The sequence below is a fragment of the Pelophylax lessonae genome (assembly GCF_965119305.1).
Source record: "Pelophylax lessonae genome assembly, chromosome: 3".
In the NCBI taxonomy this organism is placed as follows: domain Eukaryota; kingdom Metazoa; phylum Chordata; class Amphibia; order Anura; family Ranidae; genus Pelophylax; species Pelophylax lessonae.
Window position 1 is genome coordinate 394,043,056 of NC_138770.1, and position 18,330 is coordinate 394,061,385.

Here is an 18,330-nt window from a genome sequence, read left to right on the forward strand (position 1 = left end):
GAACAATTTTACAGGGAGCATAGTGTTCTCCACGGCTTCTCCAGTCCGAAAAGCACAGGGCACCAGTGGCGGTAAAGTGGCGATCAATTCTAGTGTTCAATGGCAAATGCCAATTGAGCTCCACAGTGCCGGGCAGTGAGCACAGGGCCCACTAGAGAACGCCGGGCCCTCATGCCACCCTTGCCCCTTGTTTGGTCATAGACATTCACCCAGGTATCGCCTCATGCTAGTGACACTGACCCTAGCCAAATTCAAAACTATTGAAAAACAGTCAGAAAAGATGAGTAGGGAAAAAAAAATTTCACCTAATTCTTCTAAAAGTCAACTAGTATGCAATCAATTTCTATGGGCCAACATTGTCATAATCAATGTCCTTACATAAGATTGGGATTAAATCTTAAGTTTACTTAATTACTAAAGGCAAAACATTTTAATTGAAGAAATTTAGAATACCTGTCAGGTTTTTATTGCTGTCAGTGTCTCAATTAGGTATATTCACCCTCTCTATTTGTCCCATTATCAACAAGCATGAAAGTGAAATAAAATCCCAAGTTTTGGGTTGACACAGGCATAGAGTGAAAATCATCCAGTTGGGTAACAGTTCTAGTGACCCTGGTGACAACCAGGCATTCCATCACTTTGGAGGAATTTCCTCTCACTTCCTGTTTTGTCCCCCGTATATTTATTATAACCTGTGTACTTAGCTGTTTGCTTTGAGTTCAGATTTAACAAATAATGCTGTAGCCTGGTTTCAGAGACTCAGAATGATGAAACTTGATCATGAAAAATGCTCTTGTATAAAACACTCCGGGTTTTGTGTATCATCATTTAAAGAATTCACAATGATTCTAGCAATGAACATTATGAGAGAAACAAAATTTTCCTCAATTTCTGATAATATTATTGTATCTGCATACAGGTCGAATCTTGGACATTCCCTGTAAAGTGTGTGGGGACCGCAGCTCAGGAAAACACTACGGAGTTTATGCTTGTGATGGGTGTTCTGGCTTCTTCAAGAGAAGCATTCGAAGGAACAGGACTTACGTGTGCAAATCTGGAAATCAGGTGAGCACCTGTTATGATTCAATCAATGCATGTAGATATATGTGCAATATGTAATTAGAAATATGACTAGAATAACATACAGTATGTTCCTTAAAGTGTTACTAAACCCAGGACCCTGCATTCACAATATCTGATCTCCCACAGCACCCAGAACATGGAAATGCAATTATTTTAGTTAATATAAACTGCTAAATACCTTTTCCCATCAGCAGTATATAGCAGTCTTGTGACTTCTATCAGTGTCTGGTTATAGCTTGTAGCAGGAATTTTTATTCTTATCTGACTGTCCTATGAGGCTGCAGGACCCCTCACTCTCTGTCTGGACAATGCTGATTGGCCCTGTGCTGATCACATGCACTCTCCCAAGAAAAAAAAAACTCTCTAGCAATACACACCAAACTGAGCATGCGCAAAGTGCCCCAGGGCTCTGTACTATCAGCAGATAGATTGGGGACAGTGGAAGAAAGGGAGGATTAGGAAAGAGTATCAAACAGCCTTTTACTCAATGCACAAGATTAACCTCTTAGGTTCCACAGTAAGTATAATAAGCTTGCTTTACTGCATATACAGACTGATTTTACTGTTGTGGGTTTAGTAACACTTTAACATTTAGTAGGTTTAAGAACCTACTGTAACGCTGAGCGCTCCGGTCCCTGCTTCTGGACCGGAGCGCTCGCAGCGTTCATTCCAGATCCACTCACCTGTGCCCGCTCCGGCTCCCTCCTCCGCTCCCCGATCACATGGTTCCCGGAGTGCGCGCCCCTGCACCATAGGGCGCGCGCGCGCAGGTCGTTTGAAATTTAAGGGGCCTGTGCACCAGTAATTGGTGCCTGGTCCAAACCTCCCTTCCTGTTTCCTGTGACCTGTTTCCTGTTTCCTGTGACCTGTGACCTGTTTCCTGTTTCCTGTGACCTGTTTCCTGTGACATGTTTCCTGTGACCTGTTTCCTGTGACCTGTTTCCTATATAAGTGACCTGCCCCTTCCAGCCATTGCCGGATCTTTGTTGCCTTGTTGCCTTAGTGAAAGCGTTATTTGTGTAATCCTTTGCCTGTTGCTGAACCCTTTGCTAACGACTATCGCCTCTGAACCTGTGCTGCCTGCCCTGACCTTTGCTACGTCTGACTACGCCTCTGCCTGTCCCTTTTGTACTACGCCTATATCAGCAGTCGGTGAGGTTGAGCCGCTACCAGAGGACACGACCTGGTAGTTACCGCCGCAGCAAGCCCATCCCGCCTTGCGGCGGGCTCTGGTGAATACCAGTAACTACTTAGAACCGATCCTCCGCACCGATCCACGCCAATCCCTCACTGACACAGCGGATCCACTCCCTGCACCGCTCCTGCTACCAGTCCGGACCCTGACAGTAAGATCCGGCCATGGATCCCGCTGATGTGCCTCTGCCTAGTATCGCGGACCTTACTACAGTTGTGGCCCAGCAGTCGCAGCAGATCGCTCAGCAAGGTCAACAGCTGGCACAGTTGACCGCCATGCTGCAGCAGCTTCTTCCAGCACAGCAGCAGCCGCCTCCACCGCCTGCATCTGCTTCACCACCGCAGCCTGTGCCCTCCGCCACTTCTAGAGTCCGTCTGTCCATGCCGGCCAAGTACGACGGTGATCCCAAGTTGTGCCGCGGATTCTTATCCCAATGCTCCCTTCACCTGGAGATGTCGGCTGACCAGTTCCCCTCGGAGCGAGCCAAGGTGGCATTTGTCGTTAGCCTGCTTTCAGGGAAGGCCCTGGCCTGGGCTACACCACTTTGAGACCGCAACGATCCTGCCACTGCCAGTGTCCAGAGTTTCTTTGTGGAATTCCGGAGTGTTTTTGAGGAGCCAGCCCGGGCTGCCTCAGCAGAGACTGCGTTATTGAACTTGTCCCAGGGGAGTTCCTCTGTCAGAGACTATGCTATCCGTTTCCGCACCCTGGCTTCGGAACTCTCCTGAAATAACGAGGCGCTCTGTGCTACCTTTAAGAAAGGCTTGTCCAGCGCCATAAAGGACGTCCTGGCCGCACGAGAAGTCCCTACCAACCTGAGTGACCTCATCCATTTGGCCACCAGGATTGACCTGCGTTTTGCTGAGCGACGAGAGGAACTGCTACAGGAAAAGGGAAGTGCTCATCCCAGACGCTTTCCTCGTCTGGCGCCTATCTTCCAGCCTCCACCGCAACCCTCTTCTGGGCCTCCCGCCGAGGAAGCCATGCAGGTGGATCGGTCTCGCCTGACCACGCATGAAAGGAACCGCCGTAGAGACGAGAACCTCTGTTTGTACTGTGCCAGTACTGAGCACTTTCTAAAGGACTGTCCTCTCCGTCCACCGCGTCAGGGAAACGCTCGCACCTAGTCAACGTGGGAGAGGCGTTGCTAGGTGTGAATACCTCCTCTCCACGCATTACGGTACCCGTGCGGATTTCCGTGTCCGCCAAGATCTCCTTTGCTGCCTCTGCCTTTCTGGATTCCGGTTCAGCCGGTAACTTCATCGACGCCTCGCTGGTGAACAAGTTCCACATCCCTGTGGTTCGTTTACTGAAGCCCATCTTCATCTCCACAGTTAATGGAGAGAGACTCGACGGTATGGTGCAGTTCCGTACAGAACCCCTCCAGATGGACATCGGAGTCCTGCATTCTGAGCGATTGGAGTTTTTTGTGTTACCCCATTGCACCTCAGAACTCCTCTTGGGTCTGCCCTGGCTCCAGCGCCATTGTCCAGTTCTGGATTGGACCTCCGGAGAGGTTCGAAGCTGGGGTTCGGCTTGTTTCGGCAGATGTCTCAAGTCGGTACGAGTCAAGTCTGCACCTGTTTTTTCTCCTCCTCCCGGTCTGCCTGAACCATATGCGGATTTTCCAGACGTTTTTTGCAAGAAACAGGCGGAGGTGTTGCCTCCACATAGGCCATATGACTGCCCCATTGACTTGCAACCTGGCACTACACCGCCTAGGGGAAGAATCTATCCTCTCTCCCCTCCAGAGACTCTAGCCATGTCAGAGTATATCCAGGAGAACCTGCAGAGAGGGTTTATCAGGAAATCCTCTTCTCCTGCCGGAGCAGGATTCTTCTTTGTTGCGAAGAAGGACGGTACCCTTAGGCCTTGCATAGACTTTCGGGGTCTCAACAGCATTACTGTAAAGAACCGTTACCCTCTTCCCCTGATTACGGAACTCTTTGACCGGTTACAAGGCGCCAAGTACTTCACCAAGTTGGATCTCAGAGGGGCCTATAACCTTATTCGCATCCGAGAGGGTGACGAGTGGAAGACGGCTTTTAACACCCGAGACGGGCATTTTGAGTACTTAGTCATGCCTTTCGGGCTCTGTAACGCTCCAGCGGTCTTCCAGGAGTTCGTTAACGACATTTTCCGAGACCTGCTCTATACCTGTGTCGTGGTCTATTTGGATGACATCCTCATCTTCTCTACTAACTTGGATCAACACCGTGCTCATGTCCGCTTAGTACTCTCCCGTCTCAGAAAGAACCGTCTCTACGCTAAATTTGAAAAGTGTTTGTTCGACCGTACCAGCCTTCCCTTCCTGGGCTACATCATTTCTGCCAAGGGACTACAAATGGATCCTGCCAAACTGTCTGCCATCCTGGACTGGCCTCGTCCCTCTGGCCTTAAGGCCATCCAGCGATTCCTCGGATTCGCAAACTATTATAGACAGTTCATCCCGCATTACTCCACCCTTGTGGCACCAATTGTAGCCCTAACCAAGAAGGGGGCTAACCCGAAATCTTGGCCGCCCCAGGCCGAGAAGGCCTTCAGCGCTCTTAAGTCTGCCTTTGCCACCGCCCCAGTTCTGTCCAGACCGGATCCTACTAAGCCGTTCTACCTGGAAGTAGACGCTTCCTCTGTTGGTGCTGGTGCTTTGCTCATGCAAAAGACTACAAGAGGCAAGTCGGTTACTTGCGGGTTTTTCTCTAAGACTTTCTCTCCCGCTGAAAGAAATTATTCTATTGGGGATAGAGAATTACTCGCCATCAAGCTGGCCTTGGAAGAGTGGCGGCATTTACTGGAAGGATCGGTACATCCCGTGAACATCTACACGGATCATAAAAATTTATCTTACCTCCAGTCTGCTCAGAGACTAAATCCCCGCCAAGCTCGCTGGTCTCTATTTTTTGCCAGATTTAACTTCCGGATCCACTTTCGTCCAGCGAGCAAGAACCTCAGGGCCGATGCCCTCTCTCGTTCGTCTGATGTCACAGGAGAGGAAGTCAAGCCACAGCACATTGTGCCCCCAGAATGTCTGGTCACCGTGGCACCTATAGACTTGCGTAACCTCCCTCCCGGAAAGACCTATGTTTCTCCCCGTCTTCGCCTAAAGGTTCTTAAGTGGGGACATTCTTCTCTTCTCGCAGGACATCCTGGCGTCCGAAAGACTCTACAACTTATCTCCAGGAGATATTGGTGGCCATCCTTGGAGAAGGACATCTCTGAATTTGTACAGTCCTGCTCTGTATGTGCCAGAGACAAAACCCCTCGCCAAAGACCCGCCGGCTTTCTCCAGCCACTTCCCATACCAGAGACCCCTTGGTCCAATATCGCGATGGACTTTGTTACGGACCTACCACCATCTCACGGGAAAACGATAATTTGGGTCGTCGTAGATCGCTTCTCGAAGATGGCGCACTTCATCCCGTTGCCAGCCTTACCATCCGCACCTCAGTTGGCCAAGCATTTCCTCCGACACATCTTCCGGTTACACGGCCTGCCTTCACATATTGTCTCCGATAGAGGAGTCCAGTTTGTGTCCAAGTTCTGGAGGGCTCTCTGTGGACGGCTTAAAATCAAGCTGGATTTCTCTTCTTCATACCACCCCCAAACCAACGGACAAGTAGAGCGGGTCAATCAAATCTTGGGCGACTACCTTCGCCACTTCGTTTCCTCCCGTCAAGACGATTGGGTCGATCTCCTCCCATGGGCGGAGTTCTCCTATAACCACAAAGACTCTTCCGCCACCAACAAGTCTCCCTTCTTCGTGGTTTACGGTCGTCATCCTCTGCCTCCTCTGCCGTTATCCTCCTCCTCCGGTGTACCTGCAGTGGATGACCTGGTGCAAGACTTTTCTGCCATCTGGCGTGAGACGCGCCTGTCCCTCTTACAGGCCTCATCCCGCATGAAAATCCAAGCGGACAAGAAACGTCGGTCTCCTCCTGTCCTGGTTCCTGGGGACAGAGTTTGGCTCTCCTCCAAGTACGTCCGCTTCAGGGTTCCTAGTTACAAGCTTGGTCCTCGTTATTTGGGACCCTACAAGGTCAAGAAGAGGATCAATCCTGTGTGTTACCAACTCCATCTCCCTCCCTCCCTTAAAATTCCCAACTGTTTTCATGTCTCCCTCCTCAAGCCTGCGGTCTTTAATCGCTTTTCCCCCAAGAATCTTCCTCCCACGCCTGTATCCGGTACCTCGGATGTCTTCTCCGTTCAGGAGATATTGGCCTCTAAATTGGTCAGGGGGAGAAGATATTTTTTGGTGGACTGGGAGGGCTGCGGTCCTGAAGAGAGATCCTGGGAGCCAGAGGAGAATATCTTGGACCGTAATCTCATCCTCAGGTTTCTGGGTACCAAAAAGAGGGGGAGACCAAAGGGGGGGGTACTGTAACGCTGAGCACTCCGGTCCCTGCTTCTGGACCGGAGCGCTCGCAGCGTTCATTCCAGATCCACTCACCTGTGCCCGCTCCGGCTCCCTCCTCCGCTCCCCGCTCACATGGTTCCCGGAGTGCGCGCCCCTGCACCATAGGGCGCGCGCGCGCAGGTCGTTTGAAATTTAAGGGGCCTGTGCACCAGTAATTGGTGCCTGGTCCAAACCTCCCTTCCTGTTTCCTGTGACCTGTTTCCTGTTTCCTGTTTCCTGTGACCTGTGACCTGTTTCCTGTTTCCTGTGACCTGTTTCCTGTGACCTGTTTCCTGTGACCTGTTTCCTGTTTCCTATATAAGTGACCTGCCCCTTCCAGCCATTGCCGGATCTTTGTTACCTTGTTGCCTTAGTGAAAGCGTTATTTGTGTAATCCTTTGCCTGTTGCTGAACCCTTTGCTAACGACTATCGCCTCTGAACCTGTGCTGCCTGCCCTGACCTTTGCTACGTCTGACTACGCCTCTGCCTGTCCCTTTTGTACTACGCCTATATCAGCAGTCGGTGAGGTTGAGCCGCTACCAGAGGACACGACCTGGTAGTTACCGCCGCAGCAAGCCCATCCCGCCTTGCGGCGGGCTCTGGTGAATACCAGTAACTACTTAGAACCGATCCTCCGGACCGATCCATGCCAATCCCTCACTGACACAGCGGATCCACTCCCTGCACCGCTCCTGCTACCAGTCCGGACCCTGACACCTACTAATACATTTCAGTGGTTAAAGTAGGCACGGGATACAGTTAGGACACAAAGTCACATGGCAAGTTGCAGCCCTTTAGGGGGGCAGAAGTCTATGGGGGGTTTCCTTCACTTCCTATTTCCCACTTCAATTTCCCTTCTCTGACATAAAGGGAAACACAGAAAACTAATAGGGTAATCATGCCCTACCTTATCCAAAACGAAATAAAAGTTTTGGCTTTAGATAAACTTTAACTTAAATGACCATCAACATAGTGCACCATAAAAAATGAAAACATTTGTAAGATAAGCATAAGGTATACAGTAGAGTCTTATTAGCTAGTTATAGACATTTGGCGTGCTACACCTGCCCAAAATAACTTCATCTAAATGCTCCGAGCATGTGTAGCACATCCACCCCTCTTCCTGCCTGAAGTTCATTGGCTGCATTTACTGGCAATACCCAGATGTCATTTTGATACCCGAGGCTTGTTTTATTTATAAAAGAGCAGATCTTCCTGCTCCGCCATAAACTGACACTCACAGAACAGCATCCACAGTGTCAAGAAGAGTTAGTGCCAGTTTACACTGGTGCGATGTGGGAATCCTGCAAATCCACTGTGGGTTTCCGCATCGCACCCGACACGCAGGCAGTTCACCTTGCCATATGCAAACTGCTGGGAGTGTCAATACAAAGTTAATGGCACCCCCAGATTAGTTTGCATATTGTAGTGCGAACTGTCAATTCGGACAGGAATTGAATTGCAGAGATGTAAACACCCATGCAATCTGAATCTGGTGCAGATAAAAAAAGGGTCCTGCACGACTTTGGTCCAAATGCGATGCAAATTCAGCCATACAATCTGTATGGCTGAATTTGCATCCCACAGACATCGCATGTGACTTGCAGAGCAATGAGGTGCAAATCACATGCGATGTCTGACATTGCTATAGTGTGAACAGGCACTTATAATGAAGCAAACCTATTATTTTCTCATTGTAACTCTCTGGTTCTTTCATGGTAGTTCAGAGGGGAGAGGTTTGATTTGTACATGATGTAAGATAAAGCAACATTACAAGTAAAAAAAAAAAATTAAATAAGCTTCTATGTACCTCTTAGTTTACCCTAATGACCCCTAGTTACCCTTCTTTCCTTACTTTTTATTTTGCTGTCCATTTATTTTTTCAATTTTTCCCATTAACATTTGAACTTTTAACATTTTCATTTGTTAGTTTCTTTTTTAGCCATGCATGTCAAAAAAGCACACAAAAAAAAAGTTTATCTACTTTATAAATTTGCATTGTTTTGTAATATATACAAAATTTTAAAATCATTATACATAGGGGGATTTATAGAACAAATGTGCACATAACTGGCAGGAACACTTGTTTTAAAAGTAACACTAGTCAAACTATGTAAATGTTTTGCTACATCTTTTGTCGATAGATTTCATAAAAAATAAAACACCTTTTCTTCTAGGCAATAAGGCTTTATTAACACAGTTGTTAAAAAAAAAAAAAAAGAAGCATTTAAAAGCTTTTTTTTATTTACGGATTTGAAGGCAGCTGCATTGTTTTCAATAAAGACATTCACACGGGTGCATAAACATGCACTGTGTTCAGTTCTGTAACAGAAAATTTAAAAAATCGGAGTCTAAGGACATTCATATACACGTATGCCAGATGCAAGTATTGGGGAAAAAAAAAAAAAACAGGATAGTTCTAAGCAATTAATTACTGATTATTACACAGATATTATGTGCTAGAAAAAAATATACGTAATAAGATAAGAAAAAAAATTTATGTCCATGTGAATGTAGCCTAAAAAGCCTTGTTTGTAATGAAAAAAAAAAAAACAATATATGTATTACTTTGTTATCTTAAAGTGGTTGTTACCCTAAAAAATAAAAAATTCTCCTGTTCCTTTAAAGCATGATCAATAGCATAGTGGTGTTGCATTGCCATTTGTCCTGTTGTACCTAAAATATCTGGTTAATCCTGCCAGTTCCTGTGTCCCCCTCTGTGTGCTGCTGACCATGGTAATCATGGCTGCTGAGCCTGATTACCGTGGTCAGCCTCCATGCCTCCATCATCCGCAGTGTTCTGAGTGTCTCTTGCTCTCCCCTCTCCCCCTCCCTCCTTGGCTGTCAGCTCCAGTCTGTGTCTGCAAAACCGAGCCCCTCCCCTTTCCTCCTGCCTCTATTCCAATGCATTACATAACACAATGCCTTGTATCTTCTCTGTTTTAGCAATTTATTCACTCCAGTATGTCAGGTTTTTTTTTTTTTTTAATTATAATCCTAAATACCTTTTTGCACAACTCCTCTGTGTGGTCACATAATCTGCCTCTGCTGGCTGGCTGACATTAATGGGGAATCTCAGCCCCTCCCACTGCTGTTCTTAGATCGAGGAAGCAGAGCAGAGGGGGATCATGTGACTGCACAGAGGAGCTGTGAAAAAAGGAATTTAGAATTATCATTTATAAGAAACACAAACACTGCACTTTATATCTTGCAAAAAACAGAGATGTTACAAGTAATTGTGTTATGTGAGTTTGCAACCTCTTTAAGTAATGACAACGTTTTACTGAATTAATAGGCCCATAGTAAAAATGTAAATACCGCCATCAGGGGTATACAGGTGTGGGAGCTAAATGGGTTCATTTACTGTCATTCTTTCTCAGCCACTTATTCGTAATTTGGAGTTGTACCAGAACTCACGTTGGATTCTCTTACACGCCAAACACATTGGGATGATATTTGGTATAACAGTATAGACCAGATTTTTAGGACTGGCCCTTCTCAGGTTAGGATGTGTGTTTTTTTTTTGCAGTAATTATAACAGGGTGAACAGGACCTTGGTAAATTGAAACATATTTTTAATGCATAGAGTGGTGTGAGCCTAACTTACCAATCACTTAATGAAATAAATTTGTTTTACTGAGCAGAGTGTCTCAATGACCCAAATGCCATTGCCAAATGATCTTGGAACATTTATCCACCAGGGAAAGCAATAGGTTGTGTGATACATGTGCTCAGAACTATGCTTTTTACTTTGCTGTACATTCAATAGGTTTGTCTCATGTTTCAGGCACAGTGAATGTGGTTAATAGTGAAAGAAAAGCATCATGATATGATAGTCAGCCTTTTACTTCCACGAGTGACTGCACAAAAGGACAAGTGTGGTGACTCATTTTTCATTATGGGTGTATACAAATATACTTGAGAACCTATAAAAAGATAACTATATTGCACATAAGAAAATGTTTTTTTTACAGAAGCTTCCACATTTTTATCTTTCTCTAACAGAGGCTGTTTTATTGACTGCTAAAGGAAGATTCCATGATCTCTTTAGCCAGTATATACATAATGGTTGTATATTAGTTCATGATCTTTCCTAAATAACATTTTATTGACATTTTATCTATACGCAAAACAGAACATATATCAAAGATAATGTAGTTTCATAAATTAAAACATAAGAGCAAGATAATATTACAGGTCTTACATACAATGCAAGCAATATATTAAAATAGGAAAGGTACACATAAAGGAAGGAAAATACAATAGCGATTTTTGATCTCTGTGTTATGCCGACCATACTTGGAGCCAAATCGGGCCAGTTTAACAAGTACCGTCTGAATTTTGATCCATCTATTGCTATTCCTGTTCATAGAAGTCAATCTATTGTTTGACTTCTCATGAATGGTCCTGCTGGAAAATTACCAATCGATCAGCACTGGCAGGCAACTGCCTGCAGGGCTGATCAGTGTATTCTGAAAGCGGGGGAGTTTCACCATCAGAATACAACAAAGCAGGGAAGAAATCTGCATCCACGTCGAAAGTGTGTGGATAGGGCAATCTGGTCAATTTTTTTTGTTCAACCCGCTGGCTGAATGAAAAAACTGACCCATGTATGGCCATCCTAACCCTTTTGCTGCCTCTGACGTAAGAGTTATGGCAGAACAGAAATGCTTCCAGCTGACCAGCTCCATAAATCTTACAGCAATTAAATTCCCATAGGCTATCATCTCATAGTTGCTTCAGTGACAGTTATCTTATAGTAGTAGAGTCCCCCCAGACCCTGCTAAATTATGAATAGCTGTGATCAGCATCTGTCAAGTCATCAATCCATTCCTATGGTTCCTCCAACATTGTTCACCTTGATTTAAGTTCTGCTTTTTTATTTGATTTAACATATTGTTATGTAATATCACTTGTATATTAGCGCTACACTTTATTTTATATTTATAATCCATTCCTTTACAAATGTGGTGCATCAACACTCTAAAGGCCCATGTACACTGGCAGGGATACACATGCCAGTGTACCTAGTGCATGTACTCTGTAGTGGTTTGTTACAACACATCACAGTGTTTTCCCTTTTTTAAAGGCTTGATTGGACAGTACCACATGACATAACTGTGAAGCCAACCTCCAGATTTTTATTAGTATTTATTTTTTATTTACAGCTTTGCGTACTTACAATTTTCACCATTTCACAGAAAGGCAATATTTGAAACTTACAACTATGTGTTATTTTTTAAACTCAATAGATATTAATCTTTGAAAGGAATTTTGTTATGTTGTATTGTATTTTTATAGAAAATATTGTTTCGATAAATATTTATGCAACTAATGCGGAATGACCAAATTCAACAGCGCCTTTATTTATTCTACCAGTCCTATGTTTCATAAAATATATGATTTGTTGGTATTTTATAAACTTTCAAAGTTGTAAGTAAAAACAACTAAACATGTTAAAAAAAGGGAAAAATAGCAAAAATGGTCTGGACACCTGGGGTTAACAAGTAGAGAGCAGAGCAAGGGCTGGTTCTCCAGTTGTGCTATGGCCCTTGTGTAGTGGGCTGTGAAGAAGTTATTTCAGAAGGTATATAATATAATACATTTTACTGTAAAAAAAAGATCTGAGGCCGTCTACTGGAATCTTGAGTATTAAAATGTAGCCGGCTTGCCCAGGTTTTATAATAGTTTATTTGCTTTAAGATAGAGATTTCCTCCATGGGGTGTCTTTAGGTCACTTGCAATATCTATTCAGCCACAGGTGGTAGTCTAGTGGCCCTCCAATACTTCAGGATTAGACTTGTGATTGCATTTAGGAGGTAAGGCATTCTTCATTTTTTACATTTGGGAACAGACATGGGAGTACTGTTGTATAAAAATAACCCCAGGGTCATGTAGAAGAGTCACAATAATGATCATTGCTATTAAATTAACAATCTTTACCCAAAAAATAGTTTGTTTTATTAGTGAGCAGTTCCACCAGATATGGGAAAGGGTGCCCAGGTCTAGGGAGCGTCAGCACAAAAAAGAGGTCTGAAAGTCCCATCTACTTAGCCTACTGGGTCTCTGTTCATGATCTAACCACTAAGAGACCAGAGACCCAATACAACTAATTTAGTCATACAGGGTCTTTGTACATTAGTTCAAAAAACATCTTAAAGCTTGACTTCATGAGAGCTGTTTTACCTACCAAAGGCTTGGAGTTTTTGTCCATCCAGTTCTGAGATTTACACAGTTTTGCTATACAGCACAGTTCTGCCTGGCAGGGAAGGGATCCCTCCATCTACATTCCCTGTTACTGCTTCTGTCAGCATTTACCCTGTACTTCAGCACACCTATTTGGCTCTTTTTGCTGCTATTGCCTCTCCTTTCTCTGAGCAGTGCTGTGCAATAGACTGCAAGAAGCCTACACCATATCAAATTTAGGTACTTACACTGCTTGCATTAAAAAATAAACGTAATAATGTATTAATAAATAGAGAATTGCATTGATGTGTTTATTTTATTTATGCCAGGAGCTCAGCTTTAAAACATTTATTGTCATTAGACTGCCAGACTATCTTTCCCAATCTTTTACAATTAAAGGTAAAGTGTAATAGTTTTTGAGCAAATGGTTAAAAATGCTTGTAACTAATACAAATCATCCCAAAAACGGTTCTGGGATACATAGCATTTTACTAAATAAATATAGCCATGACTGGGTAAAGAGCAGCCTGAAGTACCCCTATGTAGCTTTGCAGAGCCAGAGACTCGAGAAAAAAACTGCAGTGCTTTTCCACTGGTAACTACTTTCAATGGAAGAATGGCGTGTAAAAAGTTAAAAAGATTTCTCCATTGGTATGAACTGCTCCACAACAGTGAGATCTTGCTTCATATGAGAATAATTTGGCTAGGTAACAAAATGTATAGAGCTTTCCTAATTTAGGGTGTGCCTGAAAAGCAAAAGCTGCACATTTATTGTACATACAAGTGATATGTTATTGCCAATGGATGCCTTCACTCAAAGCAGAACTGCAAGAAAAGAGAAAAAGGTAAATTTAGTCCAATTATGTATTTATTAAGAAGGTAAAGGTGCCTTTAATAAATAGGCATTAGGCAGCCTGCTTGGCTGCAATAATTCTAGAATAGTTCCTAAAATATTCAAATGTTCTACACCTTCAAATTCGGCAGCCGCAGAGAAAAACAGATAAAAGGAACTTAATGAAAATGTTTTAACAAATATATTCCTGGATATGTAAAATATATACAGCAACACTTTTAGACATAATCAAGAAAATACTATTGATATTTTAGCCTATATTAAAACTGCTGGTATATGGTCATTTCAAATAGATATAAAAAATAAATAATTAAAAATGTGAATGTACATAGGAAAGTGTATAGTGTGGTCGACTTACTTAACAAATAGGGCTTGTTTAACTAGCAAAGAGAATGTTTAATTAGTAAAAAAAACGTAAATCAATTCAATCACATGCAAGTGAAAATCCTGTTTTTACCATTTTTACATGATTGGGTGTTCAAGGTGAACAGACTTTTACCTTATTAACAAACCTAAGTTAACAATCTCTATTCCTTTAACAATTTATTCGTTCTGATTGTAAATATTCTGTATCTGTGCACCCATAAGTTTAATGTTCTAATGTGTGTATGTGGTCAGTCCATGATAATTGTGTATTATTACTGTGTTGTTAACTTCATACAATAAGTATGTATCTTGTCTTTACAGGGTGGCTGTCCGGTGGACAAGACACACAGAAATCAATGTAGGGCATGCCGTCTGAAGAAATGTTTAGAAGTCAACATGAATAAAGATGGTAATTAACATAAGAGTTCACTAAATGTCTCATTCTTATTAATAGGACCGTGTGATCATTTCTGTCCTAAATATACAATCATCTATTGTCACTCATATTAGAAAAAGAAAAAAAAATCCAATTATAAGATTTTCTTAGCAATCAGCGAGACAGTCATTGGTATTTTTTTAACATAAGCAAAATCAAAAGCATTATGCTTAAGAACAGAAGCCTACATTAAAATGATTGACATAGCTCTGGTAAAATATAGATTAATGTCGTTATTTAGAAAGGGAAAATCATAAGGAAGAAATGTTCTCTCAAGGACACAGTATGAGGGAAGATTTTCATGATTTTAACCTTTTAATGAAATGAAGTATCTAAGAGCCTGCTCTTTGCATCAATTTTCCAAATGAGTTTGATTAGTACTGAGATGATTACTGGATTGATTTCAGCTGTTCAACATGAAAGGGGACCAAGAACATCCACCATAAGGAAGCAAGTGGCTCTATATTTCAGAGGACATAAAGATGTCAATGGAACCACGCCTCACTTTCCTTCAGCAGCCTTACCAACACCTACCTTCTTCACCACTGTTAGTCAGCTGGAGCCACATAACCTAGAGCTGGCAGCAGTATCCACCACTCCTGAGAGACAGACATTGATTGGCCTAGCACAGCCAACCCCAAAGGTAAGTCACACTCTATCTCAAATGCAATTCCATGCAGCATGTTAAATCATTCAGTGACATATAAACACTCTGAAGAAAACACTGCAGCTGGGCTAAAATAGGAAAGTCATTTGTTTTATCATAAAGCGTATCTAAACACAAAAACACAACTTTAAAATATTATAGCCTACTAGTCCTTAAACATGGTGACTGCATTAGTTGTCTTTTCAGGCTTGGTGATCCTACAAAAAGCATGCTTCCTGTTCCTTCATTTTTACATTCATTTCTCCAGTGTACCTATGGAGGGAGCCACTGTTTTCACACAGGCTGAACTTCAATATGTCTGTCTTTTTATCTCCATTACATGGTGGATTTATGGGACTAGCAGTTTACACATGAATAATAAGGATGCTTGTGCTTTGTTTTCAAGATCAACAGATATTTCCTGAGAGCTACATAGCAGCATTCTGATGGGGTAGTCTCCACCCCCTTTCCTCTCATAGGACATTTATCTACAAATTAGTACCCCTTTAAACCATAGTGTTCACATTTTTTCCTCTTCTTAAACTCTCATTGGACGCATTTGAACGTTTTTTCTTGCCTTGCCAGCAAATCCCTGGTGGTCCACCCATGTTTTGAGTAAGGTTCTCCCAAATGGTCTTCTAAATGAAATGCTGATACAAGAGTTCCAATGCTGGTCTCCTGTGACATGCTTTATGAATTGGTACCTTAGGAAGGTGCAATGAGATGTGGCAGGCAATAAACACACAGAGCCCCGATTTGCAAAGAACATTGCATTGAACAGTCAGCAGCACAACAGGCCTGGTGAGAAGCTCACCCATCCAGAGCCACTTACAAGTATGCTGGGAATTAACAGCAGTCAGAAGACTCAGGGATGCTGACAGCATCTGCCACAAGAAGCAAAGTGTGTCCTAGCTATTGCAACTCAAATGGGAAGTTTCCTGAAGAGGTAGACGTAGACCCTGCTCTCTCCCTACTCCACTGTAACCTTTCCCTAGTGCTGATACTGTCTCTGTCAAGCAGGGAACCTGTCCCTAACCTGCCAACTTGCATAAAGCACCAAACACAGGGGTCAGAGTCTTAAATAGTCTCTGCCTAACCTAAGATGGCCCCCAAGGTCACATGGGGTCTGTGCATCCAATCGAATCACTACCCGCGTGACCAAGGAAATCATAGCGAAACATAGCTTCTCTCAACTTCCTCTCCCACCTGCAGTGGGGAATATAGATTGTCCCTTCCCACAGATATCTCTCAGTAAATCTAGGAGGGCTTGATAGGTAGAGGTGTGCTGGTTGCTGTATCTTATGATAGGTGGAACACTGTTTCCAGTTAGAGTTTGGCCCCTCGGAATGTATGTTTGTATTCCAAATTGGGCAGCTGAATCCCATGCAGGCACATTTCCTCCTGTGTTTGTTTTTCAGCAGATGCTGACAGTCGTTGCATGCGTTGTGTTCCCCCTGCACCAGAGACAGGGTATTGTCTGATTGGCCACAGCTTTTAAACACTGTGGTGGCACCCTGTGATGAACCTTCCACCATTACAAGCCCACTGCCTGCCAGTGTCTACAGTCCCATCTTGCTGGGGACCAGCTGCCCCAGTTTCCATGCTTCTCCCACCAGGTAGGCATTTTCCTGCCACTCTTCGTTATATTATTTATTAGGTTGTAAATGTAGCATAGTAATAGTATGCCTTGTTACCTTTTGTTTTTCAAAAAAATCCAGCCATACCGATCCCTCCAAAAGACTGGCTAGTTTAGAAATGGTAGGTGAGGGCTCCCATTATACCTCAAGCAGTGAAGCCTGTTCTCCTGTTCAGCTGTCTCCCTTTTTTCGAGTGCATCCTCAGCACTTTAGGGAAGATCGAATATTTCCTTCCTCTTCCTGAAACAGATGTAAAACTTCGAAAGACACAGATCTTCACCCAGAGAAAGAAGTTCCTTTAGCCATCATTACAGAAACCAAAGATCAAGGTTTCCTTTCACACATTATCACTCTCCACATGAATCTTATAAGAGAGCCTACCATCGTCAACCCTCTCCTGATGGGTATTGGGCCTGTCATAACATAGTCATGCTGGGAAATATAAATTGTGAAAGTTGCTTTATGGAAGCAACCAGGTTCAAAGAGGCCAATAAGCACCAGGTGGTTTCCCTAATGAAACAAATGTTCCAGGATACCTTAAAGTCTTACACCTGTACCTTACTGTTTAACAGTCTAGCAGTCCACAGGTACCAACTCTGTGTCCAGAAAAGTCAACACCAGCATCTCAGGAAGATGGCAAGTCTGAAGGTTCTTATTAATCCTCATTAGATGAGGGAGAGCTGGGGGGTTTCAACTTTATCTTACTGCAGCCCTTCGTTAAGTCATTCAAACAGGACATTCTGTAGGAGGATCTGGCAGAGAAGTTCCAAAAGAAGAAAACATTATGCATATGAAGAAGGAAGTTACAGCCTTCCCTCTCATAGAAAAATTTAAATAAATAATTACAGATTAGTTAAATCAAGTTGACAAAAAAAAAATCATTTTATAATCGATTTGTGAAATTATAGAAGATTTAAAAACCCTTGACAACAAGGCAAAACTCATCATGCCCATCCCACTATACTTGGATGGTGCAATTTCTCTTGCAGGGATGTCCTGCATAGGTGTGGTGACATGGATTTAAAAATATATATATATTTGACAATGGCATGTAAGCTGGAGGTGGCCTTAGATTTGGTCTCAAGGGCCCTTGGAGTCAGTGTTGAAAATGTTGAATCAGCTGTCTCCAACGATCTCAGTAAAACCGAGATTCTCACTACAGTGAGAGACATAATGCTTGGCTGCTGGATTCTTACTGGAAGCATCCCTTGACATCAGCAAGTTAGTGGCAAGTTAGTGGCAAGAGTAATATTATGGTTAGTCACAGGGAAGAGAGGACTTCACCGGCTATAGGTGTCTCAAACCAAGGGTGGCGCAAGATCCCCTTTCAGGGTCAATCATTATTTGGCAACAAGCTGGATGTGCTAAGGCGAATACTTCAGAATAGGCAGAAGAAGAAAAAGCCCCAATTTATGCATCTACTGTACCTTCAAATACAGCAACAGAGGTTCACAATCAATAGCCAGGCCTCTAGAGGACAAAAGACCCAGTAGTTATGTTTGGAAAGTTTTGCCTACCTAAATTTGCCACATGG

At 43.3% G+C, this 18,330-nt stretch overlaps 1 protein-coding gene across 1 annotated transcript in view; it reads left to right on the forward strand.

Annotated features, from left to right (window-relative positions):
* The window catches only part of NR2E1 (nuclear receptor subfamily 2 group E member 1), an 85,249-nt gene that overhangs the window by 43,680 nt on the left and 23,239 nt on the right, over positions 1–18,330 (forward strand). The window contains exons 2-4 of the mRNA XM_082252597.1: positions 920–1,065; positions 14,399–14,486; positions 14,921–15,156. Of these exons, the coding sequence (XP_082108723.1) occupies positions 920–1,065; positions 14,399–14,486; positions 14,921–15,156 (470 nt within the window). The remainder of the gene's footprint in view (positions 1–919; positions 1,066–14,398; positions 14,487–14,920; positions 15,157–18,330) is intronic.